Below are 20,551 nucleotides of genomic sequence, written 5' to 3' on the forward strand. Positions count from 1 at the left end.
ATTGAAATTTGAATATATAAAATTTTTGATAATACGTTTACAATTGTTCTTTATGCGATTTCATATTCTGAAAACGTTGTGTAATAGATTCATTATCAACACTATTAAATGCATCTTGTTCTACATAAACAATTAAATTATTATTTATCTATTTATCTCCTATCTGATTCCGAAATTCTTTCTTCACAAATTTCATTGTTGAAAATATTCTCTTTACTGTGGTTGTGAAAACTAAAAAAATAAGACTATTTGATAATCTAACAGGGAATTATTTAAAAATTTATTATTTTTTTTTAAACAAAAAAAAATTCAGTGGAGGCTTGAGCCCCCACTAGTCCTACACTACATCCGCCTCTGATTTTCACAAACTTCTTTTTTTATGGTATATATTATATTTAGCAGTATAGACTTTGATTTTTATTTAATATTTAGAAGAAAAAAAAAGATAATTTTTTTTTTTTCTGTAGTATATAATTTGTGGGTTATTGACTTATGAGTACAGACAGACAACAGAAAAAGTATTCATAATTTTGGATGTACGTTATTTTATTTTCCTTAATAATAAGTACACTTTGCACTTTTTTCAAACACGTCCTAGTCGGCGTGGTGATGACGTGAACAACAGTTTGGTGGGCAGTTTTAATAGTGGCATGATCGCCGCCTTTGGTCGGGAATCAACGAAAGAGTAAGAGACACACGTTAGCACACCACACGCATTTGGAAGTTGGACTGCTGCGGTACAAAACACAAATCATCCACCTCCGCCTTTGTACCCCAACCAATTAATTAATTAGATAATCATGGATCATGTGAATATAAACTCACCGATGACGCCACAACTTTAAATGTGATTTTGTAACACTCTAAAATAACATAATTTAAGGTTAAAAAAAAAAGTCCATCAAAGAGTACAATCAAATGATTCATATTTTGTTCATCTTATTTTAAGTGTCGTATCTTAAATTTGGATATACTTAATTTAAGATATACCTAATAATAATTATCTTTGCGCTACATCGTATCTTAAATATGAGGAAATTAAATCGGTTAATATAAAATTTAGAACTTACAAATATTAAAATAGTAATTACATGATAGGATTTGTTAATTTATTGTCAACGTTATAAACATGACACGATGCCATAATAAGATTTGCTAATAAACAGTATTGTTAAGATTTACCTCTTAATATCATCCTATTGTCATTAATTTTTCCATTATTTTGTTTAAACCTCACCAAACTCGTGGCCAAATTTTAATATTGGGACCGTTTAGCTAAACAACAGAAGAAGACAGACGGCTGAAGAGATAAAATTGTGGATAGACAAAAAGGAAGTAGTGGCGTTGTTGTTATCTGATAAAGTAGAGATTTAACGGAAACCCTTTTCTTAAACTGGATGACCTTATGCTGTCCTTAGATTCTCTCCTCCATTTATAGATATAATAAGCTCACTTGTCTTGTCACCTTCCTCTTGTTTAATATTTATTTATTTAATGAATGAAAGGAAATTTGATATCGGTTATTTCAAATTTTATCCCTTGAAAATAATAATAAACAAATAAACGACTTGGGTAATTTCTCCAATTTAGTTCTTGTCCCCCCCCCCCCCCTCCCAAATTAAGGTTTTGGGCCACCATTGCACCAACACCCGTTCACTCGTCCATACATTTTAGGTAAATCATACGAACTTCATTACTGTGTTATTATTTTTGTGTGAAGAATAAGTTACAGCTGAGCACCGGATAAGTTTAACTTCAAATTTTATAACGTGGACGGTGGGGCCGTTCACTCGTCCATACATTTTAGGTAAATCATACGAACCTCATTACTGTGTTATTATTCTTGTGTGAAGAATAAGTTACAGCTGAGCACCGGATAAGTTTAACTTCAAACTTTATAACGTGGACGGTGGGGTAGCATTTTGAAAATACTTTAAGGCAAATGTTATGTTACGTTAAATGTAACATACATACTCTACAACAACCACACAAATGATATAATCCATCATTTATGTGATTGTTGTGAAATGTTTATGTTAAGTTTAATGTAACATTGGGCTCCCGTGCTTTAAATGGCTGTTGTAAACGAATTTGTTACCTGATTCTGTATTGATTGAGGCATTAAAAGATGGTCGTACTGTCAGTATTTGGCAGCCAAGTTAAGAAAAAATGAAATAAGATTTGGTAAGAGGTAAGGGCATTAGAGATAAAAATTTCACGAATTAAAAGGTGTATATGAAGGACACCAAGTCAAACTTCAGGGGCAATAATGAAAATACACTTCAAACTTTGAGCCCACGCCCGCGATCACGGCTATAATTTGCATGCCTCAACAGGGTGACCAGTGACACGTGGTGCATTACCGTACGGCCTGGAGTACCGGTACCTATTCTTTATCATTTTTCGTTCTGGGAGCCACATTGACTTCATGCATGGGCGATGGGTTTAGTTAAACGTTTAGTGGCTCAAAAATTCATGTTCTGATTCAGTGGCTGTGATTCATCGCTATCCATCTGCTGCCATCAGTTTTGTGCATACTATTTCTATCCAATCGTTTGACTGAATTGGCTCCAACATAGATCTGTACATGATGTGAGTTCCATCCTCTTGCTGGCCCCTTTTTAGCTAAAAAAAAAAGTCAATTTTATAATTATTTAATGATTTTCCTAAGTCATAATTATTAGAACTTACAATTAAGTGTAAACATGAAAAATAAAATAGTAGAGTTGAATAAATTAATTATAAATTTTATTTCACCGTAAGCTGTATACTTACGAAACCATTATTTAATATCAAATTTTGATTTTTTCTTTTTTAAATATTTGAAATTGACGCGGGATGTTTTTTTACTAAGGATTGATTTGGTTGATCTGTAAACTGCAGTTAATTGAAGATTTTAAGTATAATGATGGATGGAAGCATGAGACTGATGTTCAGCGCGTGGATTATGCTCATGGTTATTGTGCAAATTAAATTTAATCGCGACAGATGTTGCATATTTACACGTCTTGACATACGTAGATTAATATTCTCAAATTAATTCGAATTTATTTAATTTTAAATGGAGTGATGATATTTGATTCTCTTAAAGATCTTAACAATTCTTGGTTAAATTCACTGAACGTTTTAAAATTATTGTTCTCTCTCAATAAATTCCATCTAATCCCTACTGCGCTCCTGCAATAATTTTAATCATTTTCCAACACTCCACAAAAAAAAAAAAAAAAAAAATTACTTATTTTATGTTTTCAACAACTAATAATATAACGCCACGTCATCTTACGCAAGAGTAATTTGTACAAAGATTTTGTAATCCCATTATTACATTTTTCTTTTCAATAATATACCATAGGCCCTAACAACATTTGTGATCACCTAAAAACGTAGCAAAATACAAATTAGCTACCAGAGATTTTTTTTTTTTTTTTATTCACTATGAAATAAAAGTTTTTAGTTAATTTAACTTGGGGACAAAGCCGAAGATACTAAATTTTATCCCGAAAAGAATTAAACACGTTTTTTTTTTACCGAAGTTGACCACTGATCGATTCATTCTATAAGTTGATCGCTTGTAATAATCCGATTTGAAAATTTCATCGGAGCCAAACAAGTAGTCAAGAGAAGATCCAATAAAACATCATTAATTCAACAAACATAAACAACATTCAACCGTTAACCTAATCTGAACGATAATATTGAATTGAAGACATTGCAAAAGAAAAATCAACGTTCAATTATCATCTCTCATTGAATTCAAATCCTTCAACATGTCTTGGTGAGGCCGTGCCACTTTACACTCAAAAGAATTGGAGCCCTTCATGCCTCGTTCGAATTAACTTGCTGGACAAAAGGCTATAAAAAGCAAATAAAAGAGTCCTGAAGCTTGAACGGATTTTGATAGTCATGATTATTGAAAAATATTTTTGAAAAGTTTAAAGACTGATGCAGAAGCATTTATTTGTTGATCCAATATAATAATCATTAGCAGTGTTAAAAAAACACACTGACTGTTCTCATTTCGACATTAGATAAGTAACTGAGATATATCCGAATTTCCACCGACAATTATATTATTACTCTTTTGAACTTTTTAATTTCTTGTGCAAATTAATACTTTCTCCATCATTCAAACTGAAAGCATGCATTGGTTGTTTTCTCAACCAATTAATAACAATCTTTTTTTGGTAAATAGTCTTATTGACATCAATCACGACAACTAATTTGGACCAACTTGTTTCAATTCCACGAGGGAATTCTGAGTTACTGCTGTTAAAATTCAACGAGGTCAAAGTAAAATCCAAAAAAGAAGGTGAAGTGATTTGTTGAAGTGTCACGCTTTCACCTCAGCATGTACCAAGCTTTTTGACCTCTACAAGGTAACAACTTACGCAATTTTTCCAAATGATCCAAGAAATTACGGCTGCAAATTGTTGCTTTAACCTTCATAAATAAATTGAGAGAGAAAACAAAAAGTGTTAAAATATATATATATATAAATGTTCGATTTTAAAGTGCAGGAAACTTTTAAAAAACACATATAGTTTTAAAGACTTACAACTGTAAGTCTTTAAAATCACGTGATTTTAAAGTTTTTCCACATTTTTCCACACTTTAAAATACCTGACTATATATATATATATAAACCGACAAACCACTATTGCATTACAGCCATTACTCCATACAAGATTAAAGCAATTTTTGAATCACAGTGTTATAAGTCTTGAATAATCACAAGACTTGCCCTTAAGAATGATTGACAATCATTTCACTTTCGCAACATATTTATTATCCTTTTCAATATTCACCCACTCTCCCTAATAAAGTTCACTGAGCTTTCATCGGTTGATTAGGCTTGCTTTATGTATTCATTCTGTTACCGTCGTTATCCATCGGTAATCTTGGATTATTACGTAATTTGCTTACCTGGTTTGGGCTTACTGAAATTTATTGAGCTCTTGGTTTCGGGTCGGTAATTTAAGATAACTAATATCTCTTTTTAAAAATCTGCATAAGAAGAAGCTACACGCTTTGCCTAGCAGGTTTTAATTTAAACATTGAAAGCTAAAGTGGTTCTTCTAGAATCGAGTAACAAGCCAAGGCAAAAATGTGCAGAAAAGAAAAGGATCTCTCTTCTAATAATAAGCCTTTTAAGACAAAAATCTGAGTAAAAAGATAAGCGCTGCAATTATGCGATTTAAACCCCCCAAAAGAAGAAAGAAAAAATTTCTAGAGGAACCAAAAAGCTTCCCAAACGTGATGCATCTGTGAGAGCTATCATTAACTTGACAGCCCATGTGCTTCCCTACTGGAAGCAGACCATGATTTCATATCTTCCTTCCTTTAATATATGCATGTATGTGTTAAAAGTAGGGGGAAAAATAAAGTTAAAAAGCATTTTTCGGTTTTCCATTTCCCCCCGGTAAAAGCAACATACCTTTACCAAAAAAAAAAAAAAAAAAAGCCCGGCCCAGACGCTTTTCAAAGATTCCAAACAAAACATGGCCTCGAATTTGATCATTGACCAAGCTTTCATTGAATATATCATTTTTCTTCACCCACACTTCATAGAATATCAAAATCACTCTACACGTATATTTAAAAGTTCTTTAACATCCCACTTAACTAGCGTGTGCCGGTTTATATTAACCTCTGAAACTTGGTTCTATTATAAGTAGAGGCCTTTTTTTTTTTTTTTGTTGCAGAACTCAATAATAATAATAATAATAAAACGGTGACACAATGAACCAACAAGAATTATTTGATAAACAAACTCAAGCTGTTGCACTGGTAAGAGAGTCCGCTCACGATTTGAAGTGTAGGATGAATTTGTTTTCACTATGTATATTTATTTTGATCCACGTGCGAGGTCATTAGGAAATGAAATTATGACATCTCACATTTACGAAAAAATAAAAATAAAAATGAAAATAAAAAATTTGCAGACAAAGCCCAAGCCCAAGCCCAATTTAAGTTGCAAAGTCGAACGAAGAACAATATCTACTTCTTCGGATTTCTCTAACTCATCTCAATTTAAGTTACTGTAGATATGCGTAGAAATAAGGTGTGTATTTGCTATGCAGGCTTCCGTAGTGTTTTATTCAGTATAATACAGCGCAATCATTTTGTTACACGTTCAAAGTTCTCAATAACATATCCACAGCTTCGGCTCTACGGTAGCCCCAGCCCCGAGACATGCCAAGCTGACTGGATTCGAACAGGCCCCATGCTTTCTAAGTACACCATAACTCAAAGATCGAGGGATTGATTATTTTATTTATTTATTTTTATTAATTTCAATCAGTTAAGTTATTAAATCCGTTTGTGTTTTCAACTTAACAAAAATTTCCAGTTATTTAAGTTATTAATTAATTTTATTTTTATTTTTTTGCTTAATCTAAAAAGATATTCTCTAAAATATCTCTAACTAATTAATTAGTTTTCACTTTTACCTAAATAAAAATTTAATAATTAATATTATTACCCATCTTTATGACTTGTGATAATATAATGATAGATTATTATGATTTTTTATCTTTGTATTTTCTTCAAATTAGTATTATTTATCTTCATAATTTTTTTAAATATTTTTCATGTACAATATCATAAACAACAATAAAACTGATTAACATATACTAATTTAGAATATTAAAGTGTTGTATTCAATTAAACATGATTATTTTATGATAATATATTATCCTATTTATTTTCTTTGAGATGCTTATTATTTGTTTAACATTAATAATTTATAAGGGTATGGTTGTAAAAATATTGATTTTAAAATTTTTTAAATTAAAAAATAATTTAATACTTATTTTTAGTGATTCAAAAAAAAAAACATGCCATTCAGATTCATATATTTAACTCTATTTAAAATTCAGACTAATTTAAATTTATTTAAATTTCAGATTAAAAAAAAATAAAACCATCTAAATCAAAATTAATATTGTGGTTGGGCAATAAGTTGTGACATAAAAACTATAACTTTAAAATATTTTATAAATACTTACTATTATAATTTGAAAACTAAATTAATTTTATCCTATATTTGTAAGATATATAAACTTGTAATATTTAAATTATTTTTATTAAAATTATTATTTAAAAATTATATATATATATATATATATATATATATATATATATATATATATATATATATATATACTATTAACTTTTATTTCATAATTCTAACTTTAAGACCACACTATCTAAATACTAAACAGGCCTTATCCTGTTTGATCACGAATCTACTTGGAGGCGATTGGGGGTTTCGGGCAGAACCCAAGCTTTAAATTCCCTGCAACCTTCAAATTTCGTATCATATTTTTTTCCCACCCGAGTCATCAAATTTTTGCTATTAAAATTCCAGCCTAAAGATAAAAGGACTTAAGGAGGATGATGCTGATGCTACCAGACCATTCCGGTAAAAAATTTAACCCCGACTTCGGCAGTATATACTTAATTTACATTCCTAAAATTGAATGTTTCCATGTTATAATTTTGTTAGGTATTACCTCGGAATAGCAAAAAAAAAAAGAGGAAGAAATCATTGGCTAAAGAAAAAGAAATTCAACAAAAGATGCTATTAAAAAAAAATAGTAAACTACAAAATCCAAGCTAATTTCCAAAGAGAGATGTCAAAAGTGCCAAAACAGCAACCACAATCATAATATTCAGGAAATAGTTTGACCGTAGAGGTGTATCTGGGCTTCCACCAACGGCTTCATACTCTGCCCGTATCTTCTGCTTCATAGCCTCTGACAGCTCACTCTGCAATTCAAATAGCCAACACTAATTGAATTTTATTCTTTCACCTTCACTTAGACTTCCAAGTTTTAGGTGTGAAGCACACACAGGATTTCAAAAAACCTTCATCTTGTATTATTATAACATACGGCACAAGAAAACAAAGTTACTTGTTTTTTCAGTCCTGCATCAAATCATAAAGAGTATAAAAGATAAACATTTTGCACATACACAAGCTCGATTACTATGGAAATAAAAAATGCAAGGAATTTTCAACTACTATTAACTAAAATAAATTTTTAAAAATAAGTTAATATATAATTACAACCTTTCCGGACGAATACTTGGCTGCTACAAACTTCTCTGGAGCAGCACCATCATCTAGCACGATACCCTGATCACCAAATTCAACAATCAGTTTAAAAGATTACTAATCCCTTTTACCATAATCTTCCACAACAGATTTATTGATGCAGATTCCTTAAAAGTTAACAAGTCAAATCCTGATTGTCAGCTGATGCCAATAATTGGAGACGGTAATATGCAGTCATGCACGTGCCCGAAGAGTACAGAAAGACTAAAATTTCACTTGGCATTTTCAGCCAGAAACGCAATATTGATAAATGTGCAGTTATTTGGCACTCTAAATATGCTTGTTTGTAAGAAAACTCATCTGAGCTATTCCAAATATTATGAAAATTATTCAAATAAATGCCAATAACAGAACCAATTGAACTATCTCGCAAGAGAAAAATATGAGTTCATAAGTTAAATACAATAAAAAAATTTCTTCAATCCGGATGTTTTCAAAATTTTCAGGAACAATGACAGAGTGTTTCTAGTCAAAAGAAAAGCTGCATTGACATTAGCACTTAACACAAGCAGTCTTAACATACCTCAGGAGGGTCAAATTTTGCCCCAAGGTTGCTGAGTTTGGCATGGGCTTCAGCATAATCCTTAAAGAATGCTTCCTGATCCTCAGCATATTTCTCAGCATAAACCTGTAAATTACGCCAAGTTTATTAGCTATAAATGATGATTCTACTTCACCATCTTACACTAAGATCTCGTTAATATTTACCTTGAATGAAGGATCTTCAAAAAGAACAGCATCAGTAGGCAGCACGAGTAAATCTTCGTCCCTTCTTTCTTTAATATCCTGTTAGATAAATCAGTCAGCAAGCGGAATATGCTTTTACTTATCCCCTCTATTTCTCACTATAGCAGATGCATATGAAGAGACAGTGTTCTGACTTCAAACCTTGAAGTAGGAGTTGTCAAATTTCAACCATTGTACTGTCCAGGACTGCCCACCAGGTGCTCCTGGTCCATCTTTCTGTCATGCAATATATTTTCTTAAATAATTAGCTGCTTGCTATAGCTATATTCTCTGTAGCAGATAATTATCAGATTGTCTAGTCATCCAGAAGTAAACAATTCAGAGGAAGTACTAGAAAGGTTCTCTATGGTACCTCCCAAACAACTAAAGAGGCTTTTTACCGTGTACTTTGTTTCTGGCTTGCCCCAACCACTTCGTTCAGGTCTAGACCTTCCCACTGTGTGTGCACCAGATAAGGCAACTATTTCCTGCAGATCAAAGAACTATTTAATAAACATCACAACCTATTGAGGTAAAAGAAAAACCAAGTATTCCTACAGTTTATCTTACCTTGTCATTTAATCCCATTCTATAAAAGACATTTCTTAAATGTTCAGCAGGTGATGGAGGCCCAGCAGCTGTATGCCAAATGAGTACTTCAAAATTTAGTTGCGTAGTCATTTAAGACGAAATGTGAAAAAAAGCAGGGGAAAGAAAACAAAAACCACAAATAACTACAACTCAACCATACACTTCAAAATTCACCAGTATGAGGGGAAACAGCTACTCAATACTCATCTAATCCATAAAACAGTAGACATCATACTGACAAAATTATACATCGGAGAATAAACAAAGTCAACCATACACTTCAAAATTCGCCAGTATGGGGGGTAACAGCTACTCATACTCATCTAATCCATAAAACAGTAGATATCATGCTCACAAAATTATACATCAGAGAATAGACAAGGTCATGGGGCTGCAAGCACATTAAGCAATCAATTGCCAAAATGTCAGCAGATATAAACCTTCAATATACAACTTTTTATTTATTTATTTATTTATTCTTTTTCAAACCACCAAAGTGTCTTAAGTATATTTCTCACTCAATCCACACAAATGTATAAACATGTGTCTGAGCACATACATAAACCTCATGCCATGAATAATATTGCTTGGCCTCTATACTATCAAACACACATCAAAGAACAACAGAGATAAACTTTGAATTAACCAAATTACACTCCTCAGTCCCCAAGATGTCAACAAGATTCTCATAGAAAAGATTTTCCTACACCAGACAAGACAAGTTCACTCCTACATCAAAGAACAACAGAGATAAACTTTGAATTAACCAAATTACACTCCTCAGTCCCCAAGATGTCAACAAGATTCTCATAGAAAAGATTGTCCTACACCAGACACGACAAGTTCATATGCTCAAGCAATCAATCAACAAAATTTCTATGAATAATCCATGATACAAACAGCTGCACAGTAACTGTTATTTTGTTTAATGTAGGCGCCATGGTAAAATATACCAAGCCAAATTCTATAAACATCAAAGGTGTATTTACCAGGAAGCCTTCCTTCTTCAGGGCACTGCTCAGGTCCTGAGACATCCACTCTTCCATACTTCATTGGGATCTTAGGACCCCCGGCTTCCTGAATTTCAGAGAAATTGATAGAACCTTTAGATGATCAAATTAATTGAAATCATATCAATTCCAAAATAAGAGTCAGTCAGACCTCTATAGCAGTAGCGCTAGCCAACTGGAATAAGTCTGCATATGTGACACCGGAATATTTGTCCTTGATAGGTTGAATCAGTTTCAATGCATTCACAAGCCCTAAAATGCAAGGTTGTGAGGTGCCAAATCTTCAAAACAAGCTCAATTACACAAAAATGTTCATATCATTACCAGCATTGGCTGCGTGTTTTAGCTCAACCTCAAATCTAAGACTTGCATTAGCTCCTCCCCTTCGAGGCCACTCCTCAATGTTCTTGTCATAAGTACCAGCATCATGCCATCCTAGACGAACCTGTTATTACTGTTATTAATATCATCATACACAAGAAGCTGTAAACACTTAAAACTACTGAATAGTTCCATTTCATCAACTAGACTTGGTCAGTATACGCTTTATTTTTCATTCTTGCGCAATGTTAATTATAGAACTAAACATTGAGTTTTCACAAAAATTCAATTCCAAAACTTCTATCTCCAAACTAACAAAGACAGCACATCAATAATGCAATTCAGAAATTCAAAGAGGGTTCACATTCGCATATGTACCAAAATAGGATGGCAAAATGTAGACTTGAGAAGCTCCCTAATATCTTCTCTAGCACTCTTCAACTGATCAGGATCCGACGCCGCACATTTCGTCGTAGGTACGGTGCTATATCCTCTGTTCACAGACGATCTCCTCTGCAATCCAAAAAAAAGAAGAAGATAAAACTACATGTTACGGCAAAAGAAAATACAAAATAGAATAAAAAAAACACACTCGATAAAAGTTACCTGGCTGATGAGAGGAGAGAATCTGAGGCATTTGAGGGAGGAAGAAGAGGAGAGAGAGAAAGAGAGTGAAGAAGCGGAAGAGAAAGAAAGCTTAGCAGCTGCGGCGGCGGCGGTGGTGGAGCAAAGAAGGCGAGAAGAAGCGGCGGTGCTCAAAGAGGAAGCCATCGGTGATTGTGATTTTGATTGCAGTCGTATCTGTTGTTGTGTCAGTGACGCTGGCCGAGCTGCCATTTGGTTCTTTTTCAAGCGTTCGCTTTTTGCTCCTTTTGTTTTGGATTACGAGGCCCAATGGCAAGCACGCGCGCGCCACTCCTCTTTTCTTTGTTCTGGTTGTGTTTGGGAATCGGGCTGGGTTTGTTTTTATACAGGATGATGACTTTGTCCCTATCCCAACCACAAAAAGCAGAGTTTTCTTGAAACATTTTAGGTGGTTGGTGGAGATTGAAAAGATATTATTTTATCCAAAATTCCAACAATTATCATGTAACAAAATAATAACATTCCATAGGCTCATTTAATATAGCTTTGTATTGTTTCTTTTAGGCTTTAGCAATGTAAATTATAGAATGTTGAATTGCTGCAGTTCAGTTTAAATTGATAACAATCACGCACAAGTTTGCATTTTATAAAATAAATAGCTGGAGCGTTTGGGGCAGCTGTTCTCCACCTTATATTCTAGGAAAAATTTCTTTAGAATATGGCATGGCGAGTAGCTGCGCAGTGGCAGTACAGCTCCTCCAAGCGCACTAAACATTTAGTTTATAACAAAAGTATATGAAAGATTTTTGAATATGCAACCACTTTTTTCTATATTTACAACTTGAATTGTATGACTAAAAACCTTGTAAATATGATTTTTGGTATTGTATATTTTTAAAAATTTTGAATTGCATCTTTCACATTAGTTAAAAAAAAAAATTGTTATTTACAAAATTTGGACCTTACACGTACTTTAATTAAGATGTTCCGGGTTTTGTTGGAGTCAAAAAGATATGCCCTTTGTTGTCAAAAAATAAATCATATCTTATTGATCATTGGAACGGTCAAAACGAAGGTGTATCCAATTTTAAGATAATGTGCATGTACCACTGCTGCTTTTCGTTTTGCTCCAAGTAATAGAATAATGTCATCGGCAACTTGGTATCATCTTGTTCACACACATTTTAGTGGTGTGAGACAAGAAGTTTGCAGGGATGGTCAATGTGGGCTTGTCCACTTCTAGTCTCAATCGAATCGTGGATCTGTTGTGACATGAGCTAAATGGGCCCCCTTACAGACGCTGACATAACATCCCGAATTTAAACAGAGTCCGAACTACCGGACCCCTTTAGGTATCTCTTAGAGGCGCTTTGCTTAATCTATCCCATCAAAATTGCATATAAAAGATAAAATTTCTAATGAAACTCCCATTAATTTCTCAAACAACTTTGATTTCTTCTTAAATCAACTCTTAAATGTCAGCCCTTTTCTCTTCATAATGGTAAGTGCTATTTTCTGCACTAAAATTGAAGGTTCCAAACGTTTTTTTTTTTTTTGAAAATTTATTTAAAAAGAAAAGTATGCGTATGTGGAGAGAGTTTTTTTCTAATAAAACAATATCGCTTATGTATTGTGTGTTGTGTGGGTTTAATTAGATATATTTTTGTATTTTATATAAATTTAATGAAGTCATTTTAAAAGATATTTAAACAATAAGCGCGTAGATCAATTGATATAAGACTGTTCTAACTTTACCAAAATTTTCAGTTCGAGACTTAGAAATGTAAATACATTAAATACTATACTTGTTATAAGACTTTTTGCCATCGTATTAGTCTGGGACCCATTATAGTATTCAGACACTAATACACCAAAAAAAAAAAAAAATCCAACCCAAACCCAAAAATTAAAACCGGACAAGGAGAATGTGCATTAGAGGTTTCATTTCATTTTCCGTTCCACCTAAAATTTTCGAAATAAAAAAAAAAAATTGGCGAATTTGCTAAGAAGAGAGCGTGAAAATTTTGCTGCAAAGGAGGATTGTTTATTTTCTATTTTGAATTTGGCTATGAAGTGTACAAAGAGAGCCGATTGAAGAGAGAATTGACCTGAAAGAAGCTGTAACTGAATCTTATTCAAAGCCCTGGATTCTTAATTTCGCAACAACTTTGCCAATGCCCAAACTCTTCTCGCAGTGAGATCCAATATATAACTGTTTTGTCCACTGCACGGAAAAGTCTGGAATTTACTTTAAATTATGTATTTTCTATAACGTGATAGATAATAATATACTCGTGAAGTTTGCAAACAACAGTTTATTTTTTAAAATGATAATAACATCAATTAATTGTCATCTTGCATTCAATAATAGTTAAAATTTTATACAATCCTCAATGTGATAATTATATACCATCAATTAGGGATGGCAAAAATCCCCACGGGGACGGGTACCCTCAGGGATTTTTCCCATTCGGGGAGGGTATGGGGATAATTTCATACCCAATTTCTTATTCGGGGAGGGGACGGGGATGAGGTGGAATCCCCATCCCCTACCTATTTCCCCATTTTAATTTTTAATTTTTAATTTTATTTTAATTTTTAAAAATTACTAGTAAATAAATTATAAAATTATAAATATTGGTAAAAATATAAAATATCAAAATATTTATATTATTAAATTTTTAGGCCTAATTAACTAATTAAAGTCCTAAATTTTTATTTAGGACATTAAAAAGACCGAGTAGATTCCATTAGCCCATTTTTTTCATTTTAATATTCTTTAAATATTTTAAACTTAAATGTACTTTTTATTTATTTTTAGATGTTATAATTGCCCACAGCGAATCACAATTTTTATATCTAATATAATATAATCTAATATTTGCTCTTGATTTGTTCCGATTTAACTATTGTGTTGTAAAGGGAATAGTCCACATTTATAAAGTGTCCACGCCACCATTGAAGAAGTTAATTTTGAATCTAAATTCGATTTTATTTGTAACAATTTTGTATAAGACTATTAATTTGTTCATGATAGTTTGTAAAAGAAGTTTGTATCCTTTGCATGCTGCGTTACTTACTAATTTAATGTATATGACTTTTGTAATGGATATTAATGTAAGATATATTTCGAACTTTACTTTTATTTGAATTTTTTATTTTAATATGATTAACTCAAAATCGAAAATAAAAAATATATATATTAGTTATTCGGGGATCGGGGATCCTCGGGGATCCCCTGTTATTATTCGGGGAGGGGATGATGATTCTCTCAAGTAATTCTGACGGGGACGGAGAGGGGATGGAGACATACGCAAAATATCGGGGATGGGTACGGGGAGATTGGTCCCCTCCCCTCCCCTCTCCATTGCCATCCCTACCATCAATTAGTGAATGATACATCAAATATCACATCTTTTGATGTAAATTTTGCGTAACAGGACCTATTAGTAATTACTTATTTTATATAAAATAATGAAAAACAACAATAAATCGTTTGAAAATTCCTTGGCCACTTAACGAAGCATGAACATTATTAATGTTTGGGTGATAAAAGTAGGGATGGCAAAAATCCCCACGGGAATGGGTACCCTCGGGGATTTTCCACATTCGGGGAGGGTATGAGGATAATTTCATACCCAATTTCTTATTCGGGGAGGGGATGAGGATGAGGTGGAATCCCCATCCCCTACCCATTTCCCCATTTCCCCATTTTAATTTTTAATTTTATTTTAATTTTTTAAAATTACTAGTAAATAAATAAATAATAAAATTTAAATTATAAAATTATAAATATTGGTAAAAATATAAAATACCAAAATATTTATATTATTAAACTTTTAGGCCTAATTAACTAATTACAGTTCTAAATTTTTATTTATGACAATAAAAAGACCGAGTAGATTCTATTAGCCAAACATTTTTTCAATTTTAATATTCTTTAAATATTTTAAATTTAAATCTATTTTTTATTTATTTTTAGATGTTATAATTGCCCACAGCGAATCACAATTTTAATATCTAATCTAATCTAATCTAATCTAATCTAATATTTGCTTTTGATTTGCTCCGATTTAACTATTGTGTTGTAAAGGGAATAGTCCACATTTATAAAGTGCTCACGCCACCATTGAAAAAGTTAATTTTGAATCTAAATTCGATTTTATTTGTAATAAATTTGTATTAAACTATTAATTTGTTCATGATAGTTTGTAAAAGAAGTTTGTATTCCTTGCATGTTGCGTTACTTACTAATTTAATGTATGTGACTTTTGTAATAGATATTAATGTAAGATATATTTCGAACTTTACTTTTATTTGAATTTTTTATTTTAATATGATTAACTCAAAATTGAAAAAAAATGTATTAGTTATTCGGGGATCGGGGACCCTCAGGGATCCCCTGTTATTATTCGGGGAGGGGATGAAGATTCTCTCAAGTAATTCTAACGAGGACGGAGACATACACAAAATATCGGGGATGGGTACGGGGAGATCGGTCCCCTCCCCTCCCCTCCCCATTGCCATCCCTAGATAAAAGAGGGCAGCCAGAATCAAGCATTCTTTGGTTCTTAATTCTACTCCCCTCATCACTTAAAATATTTTGGAGGAAATCTGGTGAGCAAGAGTAGGCGAAAAGGCCGTTGGAATTGGGTCAAAACAATCTTTTCACCTTATCTGAAAATCTAAGAATTGAGTTTTATCTGCAAAACCCATAATACCATGGTTCTAAGGAGTGAGTGAGGTAGAATCCTATCAAAAAAAACCCATAATCCTAAGATTTAAGGGGATGAAGAGGAAACTCTATGAAAACCTCACTATAGCATAATCTAGAGGGAGGGATTTGATCTCTATAAATCTCCCAAGAATGTTAATGGTTGGAGACTTTTTAAAAAATTCCATTTGATCTCATTCTCTATGAAATCTCAAATGATTTACTTTTTGAACTGATTCTTCATCCTCACCCATCTCTATCTTCACTTATCTTGTATTTATTTCTTCCTCTTATTTTAAGGAAGAACGTCTTCTTAGGTTTTTCTTTTTGGTTCATTTTTATTCATTATTTATACAAAATTTATACACTTTGTTATTCCTACAAAAATCCTTGATACTGACTTGAGTATCATAGGATTAATGTCAGAAAACTTTTGGCACTCCTGAATGTTTCTCTTATTATAATTACTTGCTACGATAGAATCATATTCGCCATTTCTTATTTGTTAGATTGGATTATGAGTCACCATCTTCTACTCAGGTTGTTAGATCAAGGTTGGAAACCATCTCTCTACACAAACAAATTCAAATACTGGCGTTATAATATGGTAGGGACCTCATACACTGACATGATCAGATTTTGACGTCAATAATTAACATGATAAGTTTAGGTTGAAAATTGTAAGTTTAATGATTCAAGCCAAATTTGTGTTGTCACGTTATGAATATAATTTATTGATGATGATTCAAGAAAAATAAAATGAATACGGAAGTTTAATAAGCCAATTGTTCAACATTGACCAAATTAGGTCCGTCTTCGAGAGGTGTCTATTGATTCTTCTTGGGAAAAAAATTGTAGAGTAAAAACCAATAAAAGATTTCACGTGATGCATGGAATATGTCATCAACTAAGGATAAGCATGGATCGTGGAAAATAATGGAACAAACACAAAGACAAATCACTCGTTATCTTTTTCCCCCACCTCATCAAAGATTATTTTAAATTTATCACGTTCCCTTCAATGCGATATTTTTGATTCTTTGTAGTGACAGAACAAAATTCAACAGTAAATTTATTATTAATTGAAGTGGATTAAACAATTAACATTTGTTTACAGCTCTGACTTCATCGCCAGAATAACAGAAGGTTGTTCAAGCACTCACGGCATGTCATTTGGCGTGGAGAGTGAAAGGAACCAGATTAGGTGTACCGGCTGAACCGGTCTCCCAACAAAAAATACCTAACCGGAAAGGGAAAATAAAAATAAAGTCAGAAAGTGGACGGCGAGCATTGGTTTCACAGTTTCACTGATTGCTACGATGGCGAAAACCACACGTGTGATACAAAATATAAAATCTAAAAGTTGGACTTTTTGATTCAATCCAACAACAGACATGCTACCGTGGCTAATTAATCCCGACATCACTTCACATTAATTTAGTAAAAAAAAACTGATAAAATCAGTTTACCAAAAAGTTCAACATTAAGAAAATATGTGGCGTGCTCCCTCAAATTTGGCTTTAAATTATCCCTTTTTCAAAAATCAGTTAACCCACCATTCATTTATAGGAGCCGGCTAAGTTACGTTAAACGTAACTTACGCCGGGCACAGCAACAGTGACAAGTCCCATCACTAGCACTGTTGCTGTATCTGGCGTAAGTTACGTTTAATGTAACTTAGCCAAAGCCTCATTTATATGAATTACCCTTATTCATGCCAACTAGATAAGGAACTGAAAGGGGAAAAATATTACATTAAAGGTTTTAAAGGGAAGTTAATTGTATAAAAATTTAATTATTACAACGGTAGTCATATTTTCTTCCCATAATTTTTGTAAACCCACCCCATTTCCAATAAATAATTACAATAAATTGACAATAGTATTTTTGAATATTCAAATAAAGAATAAACTTGGATATTTAATCAAATAAAATTAAATATCAAAACTATTAAATGCGATAACTCAAATTTCTTAAGCTAATTTAGTCATTTTATATTATCACAGTAAAATGTCGGATAAAATTTATCTTAAAATAACTTTAATAGTCAAATATATTGAGGACCTAAGTACAAAAAATAATTAATTGATTAATTGTACAAACTTTTGGTTGATTTGCAATAGCTAAAATAATGTGAATTTCTTCTAACATTTCTCATATTTACTAGTTTAGATTTCTTAACATTAAAGTTTATTTTTCAACATTAAAATGCGGTAATTACAAATAAGTTGTCATATAGTTGGGATTTAGATTTTTAGATTGACCCTTAGTCTTATTGAGGATCCATTACATCCATGACGTTATAATATTAAATTTTCAAACTTTAATGTTGAAAAATAAATGCAATTTTTTTTAACAACACAAGATCCTTCTCACCGTTTGATAAAACAGGCCAAATTAGACTGACAATGATATTTCAATAACAAAAGAGTCCAAACAGTGCATTTTTCTATTGCAATTTTAACAAATAAATAATTTTTGTCTTTCCTATACAATATACAGGCAATCAAATATCACTTAAACTTCTGGTTTATTTAGACTGTTATGTGCTGGCCACATTTTTTTTTCTTCATATTATCTACACTTTTTATTTTGTGATCTGCGACTAGGACCCATACGCAAGCTCGGTTATGATTGCCCTTGTGATTGGTATTTATTACTTTGTCTTGCTATTTACAAATAGTAAATTATTTTGTTCGTCTTGTTATTTACAAATACTAACAACTTATTGAAAAAGGTAGAGCCCTAAATTTTATAAGCAAGAAATAATAGAGGTGTACTACTCTGCATTAAAAATAATTGCTGCAATTTAACGTGGCCTAAGAGATATACCCTTGTAAATATATCTATGTAAAAATAAAAATGAGAATTATTTAATTATTTAATGAAACTATTTTTTCCCCACAAATGTAAGTTGGAGTTCTAGTTCTCCCATATTTATGTGAAAGTAGATTCATGGTGTGTTCACTAATCATTAATTGGAATAGGCTAAAATCTAAATCAAGAATGTGAAACATAAAAAAATTATTTATTGAAGACATAAAAATCAGAATTAAAATGAAATTCATTTCCATTGATGTATTTATTTTTGTGTTGAACCAGAATGAAATACTATAATTTATTAAAATACCCTTTATTAATTATCGTCATTTAGTGGTAATAATAATAATAATATCAACAACAACATAAAATAAAACAACAACAAAGATAATAATAAGACTGAAGAAGTATGATGATAATAACATTAATAAATTTAATAATACTAATTTAATATTAATTAATGATAATAATTGCATTAATAAATAATAAATTGAAAACGGAGCTGCAAATCAGAATTGGAATTGCGTGATGGAGGCAGCTGACGACTCAAGGCAGCTGATGACAACACGTGGCAGCTGACGACAAGCACGAGGGAGACAACGGCGATGATGAGCTACAACATGACAAGTGATAGAAGTGACTGGGGACAGGCTGCCCAAGCTATTCGTTTTCCTTTAGTTCTAGAGAGAGAGTGATCGGCTACAGTATATGGGGCGGGGACCGGGGGGGGGGGGGGGGGGGGGGGGATCGTTGCAGGACAAAATTAGGATTATTATTTTAGGGGGCAAAATTGTTATTATAAAGAATGGAGTTTTGATTCCCAACCCCACTCTCGGAATTAGAACTTCAGTAATTAATTTAAAATTTGTGTGGGTCACATGCAACTTATTCTCATTCTCAATTTTAATTTAACAAGTAAATACTTTTTTTTTAATTTTTATTCTTATTCTGGGTTAGTAAATACAACTTTTGAGTTTAAATATGCGACTACAATTACATAAATTTTTTCGGAGGGTGTGATAGAATTTTAGTTATAAATATCATTAAAATTAAAAAAATAATAAATTAAGAACCGTTGAACATAAAGATTTTTTTCTTCGGTTAAAAATTTTAACACATCAACATTAAAAAAGGATAAATAAATTTTGTAAGCATATAACATTGTGAGTTAAAAATATGATACGATATACATATAACACGCGTAATTAATTTAATATTATATATATGTATGCTTTAAAAATATTATTACATATTAATTAATATTTATATCATAAATATATAATTATAATAAAATAGTCTAATACGAACATTACATGATTATTTTTCGGCTCATGTGAAATCTTTTATTTATCGTGCCAATATTCATCGTATGAATACGAAGAAATCTACACCTCACCTTAATTCCACGTTCCACGTTTACACTGACATTGTCATTTTGTTATCACAAATTCGCAACCAAGCGGAAAAGCGCCAAGGATACGTCACCACCAACACCACGTGCCAGCACATAGCGTGAAGAATACGTGCGGGGTAACAGTCGGAGGAGCAATCAAAACACGCCCGAAGGAAAACACCAAAGATGCGCCGCGAGTTCCGAAAAGACGCGCCAACTCCCAAAAAAAGTCCCATTCTCTCACTCTCCATTATCCAATTTAAATCAATAAA

The 20,551-nt window shown here is 32.1% G+C and overlaps 1 protein-coding gene across 2 annotated transcripts; it reads right to left on the bottom strand.

Annotated features, from left to right (window-relative positions):
* Positions 1–7,554: 7,554 nt before the first annotated feature.
* LOC102610460 (probable L-ascorbate peroxidase 6, chloroplastic/mitochondrial) lies at positions 7,555–11,720 on the bottom strand. Of its 2 annotated transcripts, none has more exons than XM_006472737.4 (12): positions 11,374–11,720; positions 11,146–11,280; positions 10,771–10,891; positions 10,598–10,698; positions 10,426–10,513; positions 9,416–9,483; positions 9,247–9,333; positions 9,008–9,082; positions 8,828–8,905; positions 8,643–8,747; positions 8,075–8,140; positions 7,555–7,770 (listed from the first exon to the last, which is right to left on the bottom strand). In XM_006472737.4, the coding sequence occupies exons 1-12, from the start codon at positions 11,602–11,604 to the stop codon at positions 7,618–7,620; spliced, it is 1,308 nt and encodes a 435-aa protein (XP_006472800.2). In that variant the 5' UTR covers positions 11,605–11,720; the 3' UTR covers positions 7,555–7,617. The 2 variants fall into 2 exon arrangements, with proteins under 2 accessions (XP_006472800.2, XP_006472801.2); XM_006472738.4 differs by having other exon boundaries at positions 7,555–7,930; positions 11,374–11,718.
* Positions 11,721–20,551: the final 8,831 nt, after the last annotated feature.

This window comes from Citrus sinensis, chromosome 5, assembly GCF_022201045.2.
Source record: "Citrus sinensis cultivar Valencia sweet orange chromosome 5, DVS_A1.0, whole genome shotgun sequence".
Taxonomy (NCBI): domain Eukaryota; kingdom Viridiplantae; phylum Streptophyta; class Magnoliopsida; order Sapindales; family Rutaceae; genus Citrus; species Citrus sinensis.

Excerpts from the sequence above, each read along its gene's own strand:
- LOC102610460 (XM_006472737.4), bottom strand. The coding sequence starts at position 11,604 with ATGGCAGCTCGGCCAGCGTCACTGACACAACAACAGATACGACTGCAA. Across the intron at positions 9,484-10,425 it reads TGAAGAAGGAAGGCTTCCTG|CTGCTGGGCCTCCATCACCT; the intron begins GTAAATACACCT and ends TTTGGCATACAG. Across the intron at positions 9,083-9,246 it reads AGCCAGAAACAAAGTACACG|AAAGATGGACCAGGAGCACC; the intron begins GTAAAAAGCCTC and ends ATTGCATGACAG.